Source organism: Passer domesticus, chromosome 4, assembly GCF_036417665.1.
Source record: "Passer domesticus isolate bPasDom1 chromosome 4, bPasDom1.hap1, whole genome shotgun sequence".
Taxonomy (NCBI): Eukaryota; Metazoa; Chordata; class Aves; order Passeriformes; family Passeridae; genus Passer; species Passer domesticus.
Genome location: NC_087477.1, coordinates 81,450,608 through 81,466,622, shown reverse-complemented (window position 1 = coordinate 81,466,622; position 16,015 = coordinate 81,450,608). Strand labels below are relative to the sequence as shown.

The following is a 16,015-nucleotide window of genomic DNA, read 5'->3' as shown; positions in this document are numbered from 1 at the left end:
GATGATAAAATTCTTACGATTTTCAGGGGCGTTGTTAGTTCTTGAGGAACCCAAGAGTGTGACCACAGGTCTTCCATACACAGCTCATTTAAGTCACTGGCTATTCCAGCTTCCCTCAGATATTTACCTTCCTGAAGGATGAGGAGGGAGCTGGAGTTTGCCCCTGTTTCAGTAGGTCCAGCAGCTGAGCCCCACTCTTGTTTTGTGTGTTTTGTGCCTTTTATAGGCAGTTTCCAACCACCCACTGACACCTAAAGCTGTCGTTTGAAAGTAGGCACGAGCATCTGTTCCCAATCCCAGTGCCCCTTGTGAGGGAAAAGGCTTGGGAACTACCCCTGTTATCTCCCAGCCCAGCCCAGTCCTCATGGCTCGTTTTGGCTTCAGGAAGCAAAATCTCCCAGGCCTGGAGGAACAGAGCCCCAGAGCCAGCAGTGTTTTATGTTGCCTGCTGCTCTGCTCCAGTGGCTTCCATAATTTGTGTCCAGTATTATTTCTGCAGCATTTGGTGGCCTTTTCTCCTGGGTTGTTAATCCAACAGTCCCTGCAGTCCATCTCAGTCTCACACTTGGTCTCCAGCCTCCAACCTGTTCAGTGGAGCTTATTCTGTTTCTCCTGAAAAGCATTTTCAAAACACCTTTGCTTAATCCAGTTTAATTTTCAGCTAAAATTCAATCTGCAGTAGAGGAGACTCAATCCCATTTTGAGGAAAATTTAGTTTCTAATGGTGCATTGATGGGGTGAGGAATGTGCAAGGCTTTAAAATCCTTTCTAAATCCCTTGCAGCTGTGGTCTGTTGTCCCCCAGCATTGCTTATAGCACAGAAAACACAGATTTCAAATGAAGAGCAGCACCTGCATGTTCCTTGCCTGGTGTCACTGCTGTCACAGCTCCTACCTGCTCCTGTCAGGACAAGCAGGACATGAGGTCCCCACAGGCACAGCTCACTGCTGGCAGGAGGGAGATGTGATGTTCCTGAGGCCAAAGGGCTGCTAATCCAAGGGTTCAATTCAGCTTTCAGCAAAAGGGCAATGCAACCTCAAGGCCAGAAATATAATCAGCAAAAATTAGAGTTGTTTTTGGTCAGGTCTGGTAAGCAAGGGGGAGCCCTCCTTGTGACAAGCACTCAGGAGTATTCTAGAGAAAAATGGTGGAGGTTTGGGGTGAGTCAAGATGGTTCAGCTGGGGGAAGGGAAGGCAAAGTGTTGCCCTTTGAGTGACCACAGGTCCCTCATGTGCAACCCCAAAAGCGTAACAGGGTGGGATAAGGAGCCAGCCCGAGCTGCCTAAGCCCCACCCTGTGCTGATGTGTCTCTTTTGTGTGCTGTTACCGAGCCTCCTGCTGTGTTTGATGCGTGCTCCTTTTTCCTTTTTGCAGAGCAATGAGCCCTTAGTTAGACCCTCAGCCTTTAAACCAGTAGTTCCTAAAAACTTCCATTCCATGCAGAACCTCTGCCCGCCGCAGAGCAACGGGATGGCAGAGAACAGAAAGAGCTTGAACCATGCCAACAGCAATAGCCCGTCCGCACCCAAGGGTGGACTCGACAAGAGCAGCCTTAACAGGACTACAAACCAGGGCGGGGGGCTCTCGGATTCGGGCCGCAACTCGCTCACGAGCCTGCCCACCTACGGGACGGGCTACAGCCAGCACGTGGGCCCCATGAGCGCCTCCACGAGCCACATCAACCGCATCGGCACCACCTACGTGGAGAAGAACATCGTGGGATACAACGGGATATCTACCTCAGACAGCGGGCGGTCCTCCAGCAAGAGCACCTCGTCCTTCAACAGACTGAACCATCTCAACGAAACGATGCCTTTCCACTCGCCCTCGACCGACGACATCATCCAGGACCTGGAGGACCGGCTGTGGGAGAAGGAGCAGGAGGTGCTGCAGATGAGGAGGAACCTGGACAAGAGTGAGGCGGCCATCTTCCAGGTGTTCGAGGAGAAGCAGAAGATCTGGGAGAGGGAGATGGAGGACCTGAGGCAGAACTATGCCAACAAGTTGCAGCAGGTCTCCAAAAAGGCGCAGCGGGCTCAGCAGGCTCTACAGCTCCAAATCTTCAAGCTCCAGCAGGAGAAAAAAAAACTCCAGGATGACATGGGACAACTCCTCCAGCAACGAGAGGAGCTGGAGAAGAAATTTGTGGCTTTCAAGAAGGAGCAGGCTGAGTTTCTCCCGAAGATTGAAGAGACCAAGTGGGAGGTAAGAGCATTGTTACAACATGCCGTGAATGAGGTTTCCATTGTGGGATCTGCTGACCCAAGGTACCTCCCACATGCCCCAAGTGGAGCCCACAGATAACAGCCATGGGTTGGTGACCTCCAGGTAACAGGTGACACTTGTCACCTCACTTCTCTGAGTCCCAGGCCTGCTGATTTCAACTAAGCTAAAATAAGCACAATTTTTTTTTATGCACACCCTCCTGTGCTGGTTAATAATTTGACTTCACAGTCTGGTCACTCCAAGTCGTGACATTCAAATCCAGTCGGAATACAGGTCTTTCCACACAGGTACTTGTGCCTGCCAAAATGGGCTTAAGTCTATTTTAATTAAATTCTTTTACCATTTGCGTTTGGGTGAACCTTGAAACCGGTTTTCAGGTATTTGATTTTTTTAAAATTGAAGATATAAAAGCAACTGAGCTAAGAATGACATGGACAGAGCCATGTTTACCTCGCATTTTCCATTGTAACACACTTTTTTTGGTTGTTAATAAGTCTCTTAAAAGGCTGAAAGACACATTCCTCTTTCTAGTTCCCCTGTTGAGTCCTACATAACTTTTTCCTACTGTTTCTATTTTTAGAACATTTATCAAGGTCTGTTTGTATAGCCAGTGCTAACATACCATTTTTTCAACTTGATCATGTGAAGAATTTTAATCCTTCCATGCACAGGCTAGAAACTTTAAATTTATTAAGAGTGTGGAGGCAAAACATAGCTCTAGAATCAAGACGACCTTATTCTGCTAATCCTGATGGAAAGTCAATGAAGCTGGGATTAATTAGGCTCTGAAATGTGCCAGATGTTCAGCAGAAGGTTTGGGATTGAGCCCCACGGGTTTGTGCGTGGGGGAGTAAGATGAAGGCAGGAGTGAAGCATCGCTGGCGGGAACTGCAGCACTGGGCTTGGCTGTTTGGGCAGCTCCAGCTGGGAACAGCATCAGGTCCCTGAGGGAAAACACAGAGGTGGGGACAACCTCTAGGTCTGTGGCATGGTCTGGGTCCTGGTGAAGGCTGGGTCCTTGAGCAGGGTTGTTTCATGGGCAGTTCAGGGGACAAGGAGCTCCTCGCTGCCACCCATCAGCCTCACGAGTGCTCTCCCCACAGGTGTGCCAGAAGGCAGGTGAGATCTCCCTGCTCAAGCAGCAGCTGAAGGACTCCCAAGCCGACGTCTCCCAAAAGCTCAACGAGATCGTGGGACTGCGCTCGCAGCTCAAGGAAGGTAAGAACTTCCTACGGGAGAAGGAGGAGCAGATCCTCACCCTGAAGGACTCCTACAGCTCCAAGAGCGTCAACCTGGAGATCTGCGAGGGCGAGCTGCAGAGGAAGATGAGCGAGGTCCAGGTGCTGAGGGAAAAACTGAACCACTGTGAGCTGGAGGTCTCCGGCCTGAAGCGGACACTTGCCAGCATGGGACCCGCGGGGTCTTTTGGCGGGGACCTCGGGGAGAAGCTGCGGGACCCGCTGGCCTGCGAGAGCGACGAGGCCAAGATGCAGCGGCAGAGCGAGGACAGCGTGAACACCCTGAGGCGGGAGGTGGAGCGGCTGCAGACGGAGCTGAAGCTGGAGCGGCAGCAGCGGGAGCAGCAGGTGATGGACTTCGAGGAGGAGCGGCGCACGTGGCAGGAGGAGAAGGAGAAAGTCATCAAGTACCAGAAGCAGCTGCAGCTGAACTACGTGGAGATGTACCAGAAGAACCAGCTGCTGGAGCACAAGGTCAACGAGATGAACACGAAGGCCACCAGCCCCCCGCACACCGAGGAGAAGAAGACGTGGACTCCCTCCAGACTCGAGAGGATAGAGTCCACCGAGATCTGAGGGGGGGGCCGAGGCCACGCAACGCAATTTTTTATTGCTGTGCATGTACTACCTACTCAAGCCAGAGATCTTCCGAAGGATAACGCGCTCCGTCGGAGCGGTGTGAGCGTGCTCCCACCAGGCTCCATCACCCTTACTCTCCACTTCTGTGCTCCGTAGGTACAACAACTGTGGATGTGCGTTGGTTTTCTATCGATAAATGCGACGTCTCGCCTGGGTTTTTTTCCTAGCACAGCTGGTGAGGGTCAATTGGCTCTTTTGTAATCTGCCCTGACTGTTACTTCACTAGAGGCTGCCACCCCCTCTCCTACAATTCACCCTTCTTCGGTTGGTTGTTTTGGAGGGTTGTATTTGATTTCTTTGGTTTTCCAAGCATTTATGTGCAGCAAAACAGTTCAAAGTGGCAGGTTTGTTGTTTTTTCAGTTTATTTTTTTTCCAGGACGTTTTTAGCCACATTGGCTAATGGAGCAAAGCTCTTGGGATCATGAGCAAACTCAAGCATTCTGCATCAAGTATCCTGTCTAGACGTGGTCTTAGTGAAGTCAGTGCAAGCTTGGCCACTGATTTCAGTGAAACCAGACATATCTCTACCAGACAACTCCCTCTTGCCCTGGCTGCAAGAGGCTAGGACATCCTTGAGGAGCAGGATGAGCCCATCCTGGTAACAGAAGCCAACAAGGAATGATGTCCCAGCAGGAGCCTCTCTGGAGGCTCAGCAGAGCTTAACAAATGCTGAGTTTTCACTTCCTTGTGGTTTCCTCCTGCAGTTCCACTCCTCTCCCAGGTTGTGACCAACCGCGGGAGCAGAAATACCCTCCCACCTCTGCCTTGGTCCCCTTACTCTTACTCTATACCCAAGCTGGCTACAGCAAGAAAAAAGCTTGGAAATCCGAGCTAGTTTCCCTTCCCAACAGCCCTCTTACTTCCCAAAGTCAATGGAATCAAGGTTTGGGGAAGCCTCCAAACCCATGGGATTTATGCAAACTGAAGCTTTAGCAATCTGCCCCAAAAGCGGGCAATTGTGCCACCCTGTCCCCAAACGAGTGACACCTCGGTGCACTCTCTTGGGCCAGGGTCTGCTTAAAAACAGCACTCGAGCCTCACTCAGGAGTTGCAGGGGGGGCACAGCAGCATCACAGCTGGATTGCAGCGGTCAGCCTTCAGTACTGCCATTCCAAACAGCACCCACAGCCATCCCACGGGGCACCCCAGGGATGGAGGTAACAACTCGCAGGCCTAGCTCAAGAAAATACTCAGCTACTAACTCTGAGCACGAAAGAAGTCATAAGAGGGGGAAATGCTTAAGATCACGCAAGTGCTTATGCCCTGGCAGAATAATAAACCAAATCCTATGTGCACGGTCACCGAGGCAGCAAAACCTGGCATTCCTCTTGAAAACGTGGGCAAGGTGAGCTCGGTTCTTCCTGTCACGGACAGTTTTTTACCACGAGTGACAAAAAAAGAGAAGAAAATGTTGCAAAGTGGAGTTTGCGCTGGCCAAAGGATCAACAGGAGTGGGGATTTTGGATCTTTGCCCTGGGGAGCAGCTAGAAGAGAAAATTAGGATTAGCACTAGGACGTCTTGAAATGTCTGTGAGGTGACTCCAGGGTGAATTTGGCCACGTTAAATTTCATGTGCATACCAAGGAAGAACCTGGAGGCACTGAGGGGCTGAAGACCTTCCAAACAAAAGCCCTGAAGCTGCACATTTTCCATGTGCTGTCTCCCCAGAGCTCTCCTGTTCAGGACCAGGTGTGACCATCAGTTTGAGAACAAACTTTGTTGTGGTGAGCTCCAGGCTGAGCAGAGTGTAGGCTGCAGTCAGTCCCACCAGCCCAAGTCATCAGACAGTGCTGCTGGCCAGGAGCTGGTGGTGGCTGCCAGAGATCCCTGCAGCCACTGAAAATAGAAAAGTGCCAAGACCAGGGCATTTCAAGACCCCATTGGTGATTCCTGTCTTTTCCCACCAGTTCTGCCCATGTCTTTGGAGCTGGAGGAAGACAATTCATGGAAAACACCAGGGCAGCTCAGGCTAAGCCCCATTCCCTGCACCAGCCATAAAGGGAAGTTAGGTCAGGTCTGACTACTGATGGGCGTGGGGAAGAGTCCCACTGCAAATCCTGAAGATCTCCAGCACTCCTGGACATCAGCCCACACACCCCAGCCAGGAAGGAGTGCAGCTGCCTGCCAGTGCCACACAGACTCTGCCATGCCCAGGGAGACATCCACGTGCACCTGGCCAGGCAAATCCTAGAGCTTCCTCCACGTCATACTCCAGGCCTTCCAGACAGAGTCAAACATCCCACAGTGTCAGAGTTGGAGATCCGGTGTTTTGCACCATCTCAGCTTTCTTTTCACATCAGACAAGCCCACGTTGTCCTCCCTCCCAAAGCAGGTGTTTGGTGTCTGTTCTTGTGAAGATCCTTCACCTTGGAGGAGGAAGGGCTCACTCCCTCCACCTTCCTCACTGCATCACATCGGTCCAGAGTTTCAATCCAGATCTGAGAGACCTCGACTGTGGACATTCCCTGGGTGACAGAGCCTTGCAGACACCCATTTAGGCACTCTGCTGGTGGTTTTCCCTCTCTTGGGATTCTTCCAGGATCCCCCAAGCAGTACCCCCAGCTGTCCTGCAGAAACCACCCCACCCCTGCTACGGCGACAGAAAACACAGATGATTTTGGGAACCAAACTGCCACAAAGGATTCTTGTGCTTCAGGATTCCTCTCCAAAACTGGATGTGCTGCTCCCCATCAAGTCCACTCCCCTGTGCCAGCCCTCTGCTCAGCAGAGATGGAGCAAAATGATGGTGAGACACCTGGATTCTTCTTGTTTGTGTCCAGGTGGAGCTCACCTGGCTCCTTCCAGATCTTTTACACTTTCACAAGTTGATGAAATCTCCCACCAAAAGCTTTGTTGAGGCTCTGGGGTCTTGGCCCTGGATTAGGACAGCCAAGGGGTGCCAGGCTGGTGTTTGGGTGATGTATCCTGGGAATGGCCAAGGAGGCTGGCAGCATGTCTCTTGGAGGCTCAGGCAGGGCTGATGAATTGTTTCTGTCCCATGGAATTCCACCCAGAGTTTGGGCTTGACCATCCCCCAGCTGTGTCCTCCACCTTGGAGCTGGTGGAATTCAGCGTGACGTCCTGGCTCTCGTGTCATTCTCCAAGCCCTGCCCCCAAAATCCTCTCTAACCTGCCACTGGCCACCACCACAAGCTGTGGCCGTGAGGGTCTCACCTCAGTTGCCCATGAGGTCCACAAGCATTAGAGATGCTCTGGGATACCCAACACATGCAGCTGGACAATATGATCCAGGATTTTTGGGAGAGCCAGGCCATGGTGGCAGTCCTGGAGCAGCTCTGGTGTCACAGGAACCCCATGTACAGAGCCCAGTCATGCTCCAGGCACATCCACACGGCAAACAGAGGACACTGATCAGCTCCAGAGGCTTCCACCCATGAGGATGTGGGCTAAGCAGGCTGTCCTGGTGCCAGGGAAGGTCTTACTCTGCTGTGAGCAGGGCTGCTTTGCTCCACCACCATTCCAAGGCTGGCTGCTACTACTGTCCCACCAACCCAGCTGGGCTGATTCCAGCCCTCCCCTCTCACCCCCAGGGTGAACACCATGACCAGGGCACGTTGTTGTGCCTCACACAGCCCCACTTTGCTCCTGCCACTGTCTGCTGGCAGCTGGTGGCCCCAGTCCTGCTGTCACTGGTGGTGGTCACTCACCTCCGGGCTTCCACGCTCCAGAGAGGAATGGAATTGTTGCTCTTATGCTGTTGTACAGAGAGAAGTGTATTTCATGTAAATAAGAGCCCAGCTCTGTATGTTGATGATTAAAAGGAGACAAGAAGGTTCTGTGGCTTCTCTGTTGGCAAGCGGGGCCGAGCGCTGAGCACTGCACACAGGGAGCTCAGCACCCCTACCTGGGCCTGGCTGCACTGGGAATCTGGGCTTCAGCACCTCCCAGGAAAGCAATCCACTTGGGATTAGCTCAGCCTGGTGTCACTCTGTCCTGCTTTGATGCTGTCACCCTGAGCCAGGTGTGCAATGGCCTCTGGTTAAGGGTGATGTCCCCTCTGCCTGTCTGGTGTCACACCCAGATTCCATGCAGACAGTGGCTCCCAGAGTGTCCCTCTGAGCTCTGCCCATGGAAGGGACCATCCTGCTCCCCTCCTGCCCCTTGCAGTGGCACTTTATAGCTTGCTCAAGGCAGCGAGCTCATGAGCAACATGACCAAAGATCTCCAGGGAGTGCTGGGCTGCATGCTTGGAGCTGTGTCCTGGCTTTCCTGCAGAGACAGGAGGCTGGGGTGGGCTGGAAAAGGGGAAGGAGAGCTGGGAGGGGACATGATTTCCCCGTGTCCCACTTGGGAATGTCTGCAGGTCCATAAGGGCCTTTCCTGGACGAGACAGGACAGGATAGAAAGGAGTTCCTGGGCGAGGTGATCGTCCCCAGTTGGTGACACCAGTATCCTCCACAGCCACACCAATTAGCTCCACACATTTTCTGTGGAGAATATGGGCCAGGGGCTGTCCCTGGGAGCTGGGATAGATGCCATTCCCTTTTTTCTTGAGGAGAAGAGAGGATGCACGCCAAGCCATGCACCCTCTTGTCTTCAGGTAACTTCATGCCTCTCATCTTCAGAGCAATAGGTTAGCAGCAGACACCACTACAGGGTCCAGTCAATTGTCGTGGCTCAGTGGGAACTGAGAAAAATTACCATCCTGAGAGCTGGTGGTCCTGCTGGCTGCCCCCTTGGTGTCCTCTCCACACCTCAGCACCTTCCTTACCAAGGAACCACATCCCAAGGTGAAGGCAGCGTGTTCTTCACTTCTCCTGCTTGAGGTGTTGAAGGCATCTCTACCCCCCTTTCCTCCAGGAAGGCTCCTGGACCTGGCAGGAGGCCAGTGGGAGGTCTCTGCTCCTGCAGGTGGGTGTTCAGGTGGGTCTGGGCCTTGGGCAGATGCCTCTCAACTGTGCCTCTGCTCCCCAGCCATTCTCTTCTCCACTCCATCCCTGGGATGGAAGAGAGCCCAACTCGCTGATAATTTAACCCAAACCTTCAGTTTAAGCCTTGAAACCCTTTTATATTTACTGTTCACCAAGACCCCCTGCAAAAGATCTGTTCATGTGTTGCCTGTGCCCTGCTGCTCCTCTGCTCCAGCTCTCCAGGCTCTGCTGCCTCCTTTCAGACCATCCCCACCCCACTGGAGCAGTCAGTGCCTCTCCCAGTGCTCTCCCAGGCACATCTGGACAATCTGGAGCTACAGCCCCCACTGAGAATGGGTTATCCCAATCCCTGCTCTCAGGAGCTTTCCAGAACACTGATCCTCTCCTCTCTGACGTCCCCATGGCAGCTCCATCAGCCCTGCTTGACCTCCAAGGACATCCTGGCTTCCTGCTGAAGGACATTCCCATGGCCTGCAATCCTGTGGGATCTTTGCACGGGGATTCACACCATCACCACCAGCTCTGGAGTTCCCTGGTCCTTCCACCCTCTGGATAAAAGAGGGGTCTGAGGGGTCTCTGAGGTCCTTAGCGGCACACAGGACCCTGCAGTGTACCAAGGGGTTGGGGTCACATCCAGCTGTTTGCAGATGTTGGCTTCCCAATAGGATGTTCCATGCTGGCAGAGGAACTGCTGGCAGCACAAAGCTCCTGTGTTTTCAGGATAATCCTTCTCCCTGGTTCTCCCAGTGACAGGGATCGTGTCAGGTCTGGAGCCTGGACCAGGCTGTGTCCCCACAGCTCTTTCACAAATCTGTTCTCTCCAGCAGGAAGTCTCTGCTTTCTGTCCCAAAGCAATAGGTTTTTCCAGGGAGATTTCAAAGGGACTCTTGCCAACTCTGACACCTGCAGGCAAGCCAACATTCCCATGAATACCTTCACAGCTCCAGCCCTGGCCTCAACCCCTTTGGAAAGGGATGCAAGGTCCAGTCTGGCTCTAAATACCCACAGTGGTCTGAGCTTGGTGGGCCTGTTTATTCAGAGAGCCCAAAGCTTCCCACATCCAGCCTGGACACCCAGGAGGTGTCACCCACCCTCTCCGTGGCTGTCCCTGGGTCCCTGCAGCAGGTCTTCTCCACTTGGGAACCACTGGGGTGTCTGAGCTCACAGAGCCACCTTCAGTGACAACCACTGGGCTGCTCTGCCATTCCTGAGAGTCTCCTGGGAGGAGAAGGCTCCTTCACCCCTTCCCCGTGACCGCCAGGAGCAGAACACCCGCGGGCAGAGCTCCAGGAGCGTCCCAGCACCACCCAATGCTGCACACCCGGCTGAAAAATGTCTATGCAGTCCCTCCTCCCCAGGCAGCCGCGTCCCCGCAGAGCCCAGCCCAGGGCTCCTCCAAGGTGTCTTCGTTTGCACTCTCCAGGACCTGGAAATCGCTGTGAGCCCAGAGGAGCCATCGCCCCGCTCCGGGCACCGCACCGGGGAGGCTTTTCCTCGCCCCCAAACCCACGCACGTGGCTGAGAGCAGTTCAGCAGATGCAGAGCTGTCCCCACCAAGCCCGGCTGCCCCGGGGTGGGCGAGGCTGTGTCCGACCTCACCAGCAATAACAGGAGCTCTGCTGGCCGTGGCCCTCCGCGGCAGCTCCTGCGCGACACGCCCGGCGCCGCCCTGCACCTCCCCGCCTGTAAATTCAGTCCCAGCCTCGTGCTTTTCTTCCCTCTCGTTTCTTGACGCCTCGGTGGCTCTCTCTTTTTCTTTTTTAACTCTGTCCTCTCTGACTGTGAATTCAAACCAGAAGTGTTCTGAACTCGACTCCGTTACTGTTCTGTCTCTGCGTCGACTGTTGCTGGTTCTCCGAACTGCGTTCAAACGAGACTTTGCAAAAAAAAAAAAAAATCTAAAAAATATTTAAAAAATATCTAAAAACAAAACAAAAAAACCTAAAAAAAGAAAAAAAAAGAATCTAAAAAAAAATCTAAAAAAAATTATGAAAAAATCTAAAAAAAAACTTCTTTAAAAAAATCTTAAAAAATTCTTTTAAAAAATTAAAAAATAAAAAAAATCTCTAAAAAATCTAAAAAAATTAAAAATTATATATATATAAATATATATATATATACTTTAAAAAAATAATAAAAACATTTAAAAAAAGAACTCCATAAAGTCGGGTGTCTCTCCTGTCCACTTGGTCACTTCCAAACACTGTTGTCTTGACTTTGCCTCTGGTTAAGTGTGTTTAAAGACAAAAGGTTGAACTAAAAAAAAAAAAAAAATTTTAAAAAAATAAAAAACAAAGGTAACACTCACCTTTCTGGGATTTTTGTACAGCAAAGGTGTATCTGTTTCAGAGGTTCTTGTTAAAACTCCACCACACTTCCCAATTCCCTGCTGGCCTGTTGTCTGTTCCCATTGGGTTATCCAGATGTGAAGAGCTCCTGCCTTTGCCATTTTCTACAGTGAATATATAAATATATCTGTACAGAGGTATGTATATATATAAATAGACATGTAGATCTATATGTATACGTATCTCCAACTCTCCTCTCTCCACCTGACTGTGAAGGATTTTTATTGGGCAAAATAAAATGGAGAAAGGCCCCGTTTTAAAAACAGGACTGTGTGGTTTGTTTGTGTCACAGCTGGGGGATTTTGGAGATGGATCCACAGCTGGGAGAACCAGGGGGATTTTTGGGATGAATCCAGAGATGGGAGAAGGGGGCAGAACCAGGAGGATTTTGGGGATGGATCCATAGCTGGGAGAACTGGGGAGAACCAGGGGCATTTTGGGATGGATCTACAGCTGGCAGAACTGGGGGGATTTTGTGAATGGATCCATAGCTAGGAAAAGGAGGAAGAACCAGGGGGATTTTGGGATGGATCCACAGCTGGGAGAAGGAGGGAGAACCAGGGGGATTTTGGGGATGGATCCACAGCTGGGAGAAAACCAGGGGGATTTGGGATGGATCCACAGCTGGGAGAACTGGGGAGAACCAGGGGGATTTTGGGATGGATCCACAGCTGGGAGAAGGAGGGAGAACCAGGGGGATTTTGGGGATGGATCCACAGCTGGGAGAAGGAGGGAGAACCACGGGGATTTTTGGGATGGATCCAGAGGGATTTTGGGATGGATCCACAGCTGGGATAGGGGAGCTGGGAGGGGAAAGCTTCACCCTGGGTGAACCAGCACGTTCCAATCCTGCTGCAGTGGTGGGAAGGCAATTCCCCTTCCCCCACCTGGAAAAACCACATCACCCCTTTGGAGCACCTCTGGGGGTTCCCTGGTTTCCCCAGCACGTGGCTGAAGGAGTGGAACAAACTCAAAATTCATCAAATTCGTGTTGGATCCCAGTTGTTGGGGGTGAGGACCCCAGGCCAAGGTGCATCCCCCTTCCCTCAAGAAGGGACAAAACACCACATCCAAAACCTCCTGCAGGTTTTTACTCCAATCAATCCCACCCATCTCTGTCAGCATCACTAAAAGCAGGAGAAAAACGTTGCTTTTTCTTTAAAAACCCAGCAATTCCAGCACTTTTCCCGATGGCAGCTTTCTTAGAGAGGTCTCCTGCCCTCTGGTGACAGAGGTGAGGCAGGAATTCCGTGAGTTCCCTCAGGCTGAAAGCCTGAGCTGCCATCAGCCAGCGTGGCTCTCCTCCTGAGCCTGGGGGCTTCATGAAAATGGCATTTCCTCCTCAAAATGGCATTTCCTCCCTCGCCAGGGGAAAAAAGCCCGATCTGAAGGAAGAGGTGGACAGGAAGCAAACCTGGTAAAAATATCAGGATGAGACACAAGTGCTAAGCAAGGCTCAAGGCAATATTTAAATTATTTGCCAGTGCTGAAAGCCTGCAGTGGAGAGGAGAAAGATTTCTTGGAACTTTGGAGCCGTGATTATTGGAAATAATCAAAATCTGTGTGGACACAGCCCTGGCCAGTGGGCTGTGGGTGGCTGTGCTGGGGCAGGAGCTGCACAGCTCCGGAGTGTGAGAAATTGCTACTCACTCCCCATAGTTGTGGAAGGTTTATTAAAGCTTATCAAAAATACAACAGAAAACTGAAAAAACAAAACAGGTTACGGCGCTGGCAGCAAAATATTTTCCCTGCCATGTGTTCAGCTACACAATGAAGGTTTTTATTCCTTTTTAACCCTTTAACCCCTCCCAAAGTTCTGTCCATCAAGCCCTTCTTCGCTGTGCAGTGGTGGAGATCTCTTCCTCAAATCCTGACTGGAGGTCAGATGTCACCATAGGGACAGGCCAGCCCTCCCAGGTGTCCCAACCCTGGCTGTCCCTTGATAATCACGTGAGGGGGTACAACTATATGCATTTTTATATGTATATGTATATATACATATTGTATGTATAAATATATATATATAAAACATATATTTTTAATATTTATATTTATTTTTACATATTTATATTTATTTGATATATACTTTTATATAGTAAATATATAAATATATATGTATCTATAAAAATATATACTTATATAAATATATAAAACATCTCTTTATTTATATACATAAATATTTTATATACATAACTATATATACAATTTTTATATAGACACAAAATTTTATATCTATATATAAAATATAAGAGCCCCAGTTCAAAGTCAGGGAATCAAAGGCCCAGGGGAGGCTCCGAATGAGTTGCCAAGAACATCCTGCAGGGCCTGCCTGTGGAGCTGGGACACATTTGGGAATCCAGGCAGTGCAGTGGCTGCTCCTCTCCTCCTTTGCTCCACATCCAGCCAAAAAGAGAAGAGCACACACAGCTGAGTGAGGCTGGGGTGGGACAAGACAGTTCCAAGCACCCTCAAATATAAAAAGAACATACACATAAAAAATATTTTAAAATAAAATATGTAATTTTCTTTAGATATTTATATTATATATAAATACATACTTTATATAATATAAACATATTATATATTTTATATAATATAAATATATTATATTATATATATTTATATAAAAGTATAAAATGTATGCAATATTATATATTATATATTTATATAACTTGTAAGTTATAAATAAATAAATATATTTAGTATATATTTATAGAAGTATATGTAGTATATTTAGTGTATGTTATATATATTTATATATAAATATATATATTATATATACTATATATTTATATTTTATAAAAATAAGTTCAAATATATATATTTAATATATATTTCTATAAGTATATATAGTATATACATAATATATTTAGTATATATTATATTTATATATAAATATATATATGTAATATATTATATATATTACATATATACTATATATTTATATAACTTAAAAACTATAAGTTATAAGTAAATAGATATATTTAGTATATATTTGTATAAGTATATGTAGTGTATATAGTATATTTTGTATATATTATGCATATTTATGCATATATATAATATCTTATATATATATACATTTATATAGTCTAAAAATTATAAGTAAATATATATTTTGTATATACTTATGTAAGTATATATACTATATTTTGTATATTTTGTATATATCGATATATACTCTAAGTATAAATATATATATGTATATTTACTGTATATTTATATATAAGTATATAGTAAATTATATAGATTTACTATATATTTATACAACTATAAATCCAGACAACTTTTCTTAACCTATATACACAATATTTGCCCATTTACTGTGAGAGCAAATCATCCATTACCGATCTGTCACAGGAGGCAGCAGAATGCCCCGTGCTCTGGGGACAGCTGCAGTGACAGATGTCACCTCACACACCCCACTCACAGCCCCAGCCCACCCCAGCACTGGGCTGGTGCCTCCCTGCTGTGAAAAACACCAATCACTCGGTTTTAAAAGTTTTAAAAGTTTAATCGTAATAAAATGGTTATAACAATAGTAATGTTAAATTTGAACAATATGAATTAGGACAATATGAGACAATAAAAACAAAAAGTTACAGACACTCCGGGTACCTTTTCTGGGCAAAATAAGCCCAAAAAAGGACCCACGAAAACAGAGGATTAACCCTTAAAAGCAACAGCCTGTTGCATATTCATACACCTCATACATGATGCATAAATTCCATTCAAACAAAGGATTCTGTCTGGTCCGTGCCAACTTCTTCCTCTGAATCCTTCTTCTATCCTGTGAATCCGCCTTCATGGCAGGAAGAAGTTTGTTTCTTCTGATAAAAGAGCAATAAATTCTCTTTCTCTGAAAGATTTAGGTGTCCTGTGGCTGCTGTCTGACTGCAAGTCCTTTCTTTTTTTAAAACAAGTATTTTACATAGCAGAGTTTCTATTTTAACATTATGTTCTAACCAAAAACTATATTTAACACACTACTTAAGAAAACGAATACAGCGTAACTTTCTGATATAACACATACAATATTCATTTGAATATCACTGAAAAGCCAATCATAAAATACGCATTTTTCATACTGGGGATGCACAAAGGACACCCCTGGGTGTGCAGGTACCCAGCGGGTTTCTGCCCCCCGCACCCACAGCCTCACAGAGCCTCTGGGCTGGAAGAGGCCTCAAAGACCATAAATCCACTCCTGCCAGGGGCAGCGACACCTCCCGCTGTCCCAGTGTTATCGGCAACAACCAGATCAGGCCAAATGAGTAATTTGAGAAAGATTAAAATTCAAAGAAGACAGATTTTATTTCATAAATTGAAATACAATCTCTGTCAGCCACAATCAAAGGGACAGCACCAAGCCCGGGACTCGACACAGGGCGAACACAGACCTGACCCCCTCTCACATCAGATCTACCGAGTTCACAAAGTCCGTTCGGTGAGCCCTGGTTATGTTCTGTTTTTATTGCCTGGAGCGAAGTTTCCTTTGTTTCTTTCTTTTTCCTGAATATTCGTGTGGTCTTCATCCGCTCCCCAATCCGGTGTTGCAAGAACTCTATCTTCGAGTAGACAGAACCGCGTCTGGGAAAGATTTGAATTTTCAACATATGAATTTTCAAGATTTGAATTTTGAAGATTTGAATTTTGAAGATTTGAATTTT

General features: G+C 48.1%; 1 protein-coding gene across 2 annotated transcripts in view; it reads left to right on the top strand.

Annotated features, from left to right (window-relative positions):
• Window positions 1–9,533, top strand: part of LZTS3 (leucine zipper tumor suppressor family member 3) — a 47,428-nt gene extending 37,895 nt beyond the window's left edge. For both annotated transcript variants that reach the window (XM_064419064.1, XM_064419063.1), the window contains 2 exons: window positions 1,376–2,206; window positions 3,331–9,533. In XM_064419064.1, coding sequence (XP_064275134.1) covers window positions 1,376–2,206; window positions 3,331–4,041 — 1,542 coding nt within the window. In that variant the 3' untranslated portion in view covers window positions 4,042–9,533. The remainder of the gene's footprint in view (window positions 1–1,375; window positions 2,207–3,330) is intronic.
• The last annotated feature ends 6,482 nt before the right edge of the window (window positions 9,534–16,015 follow it).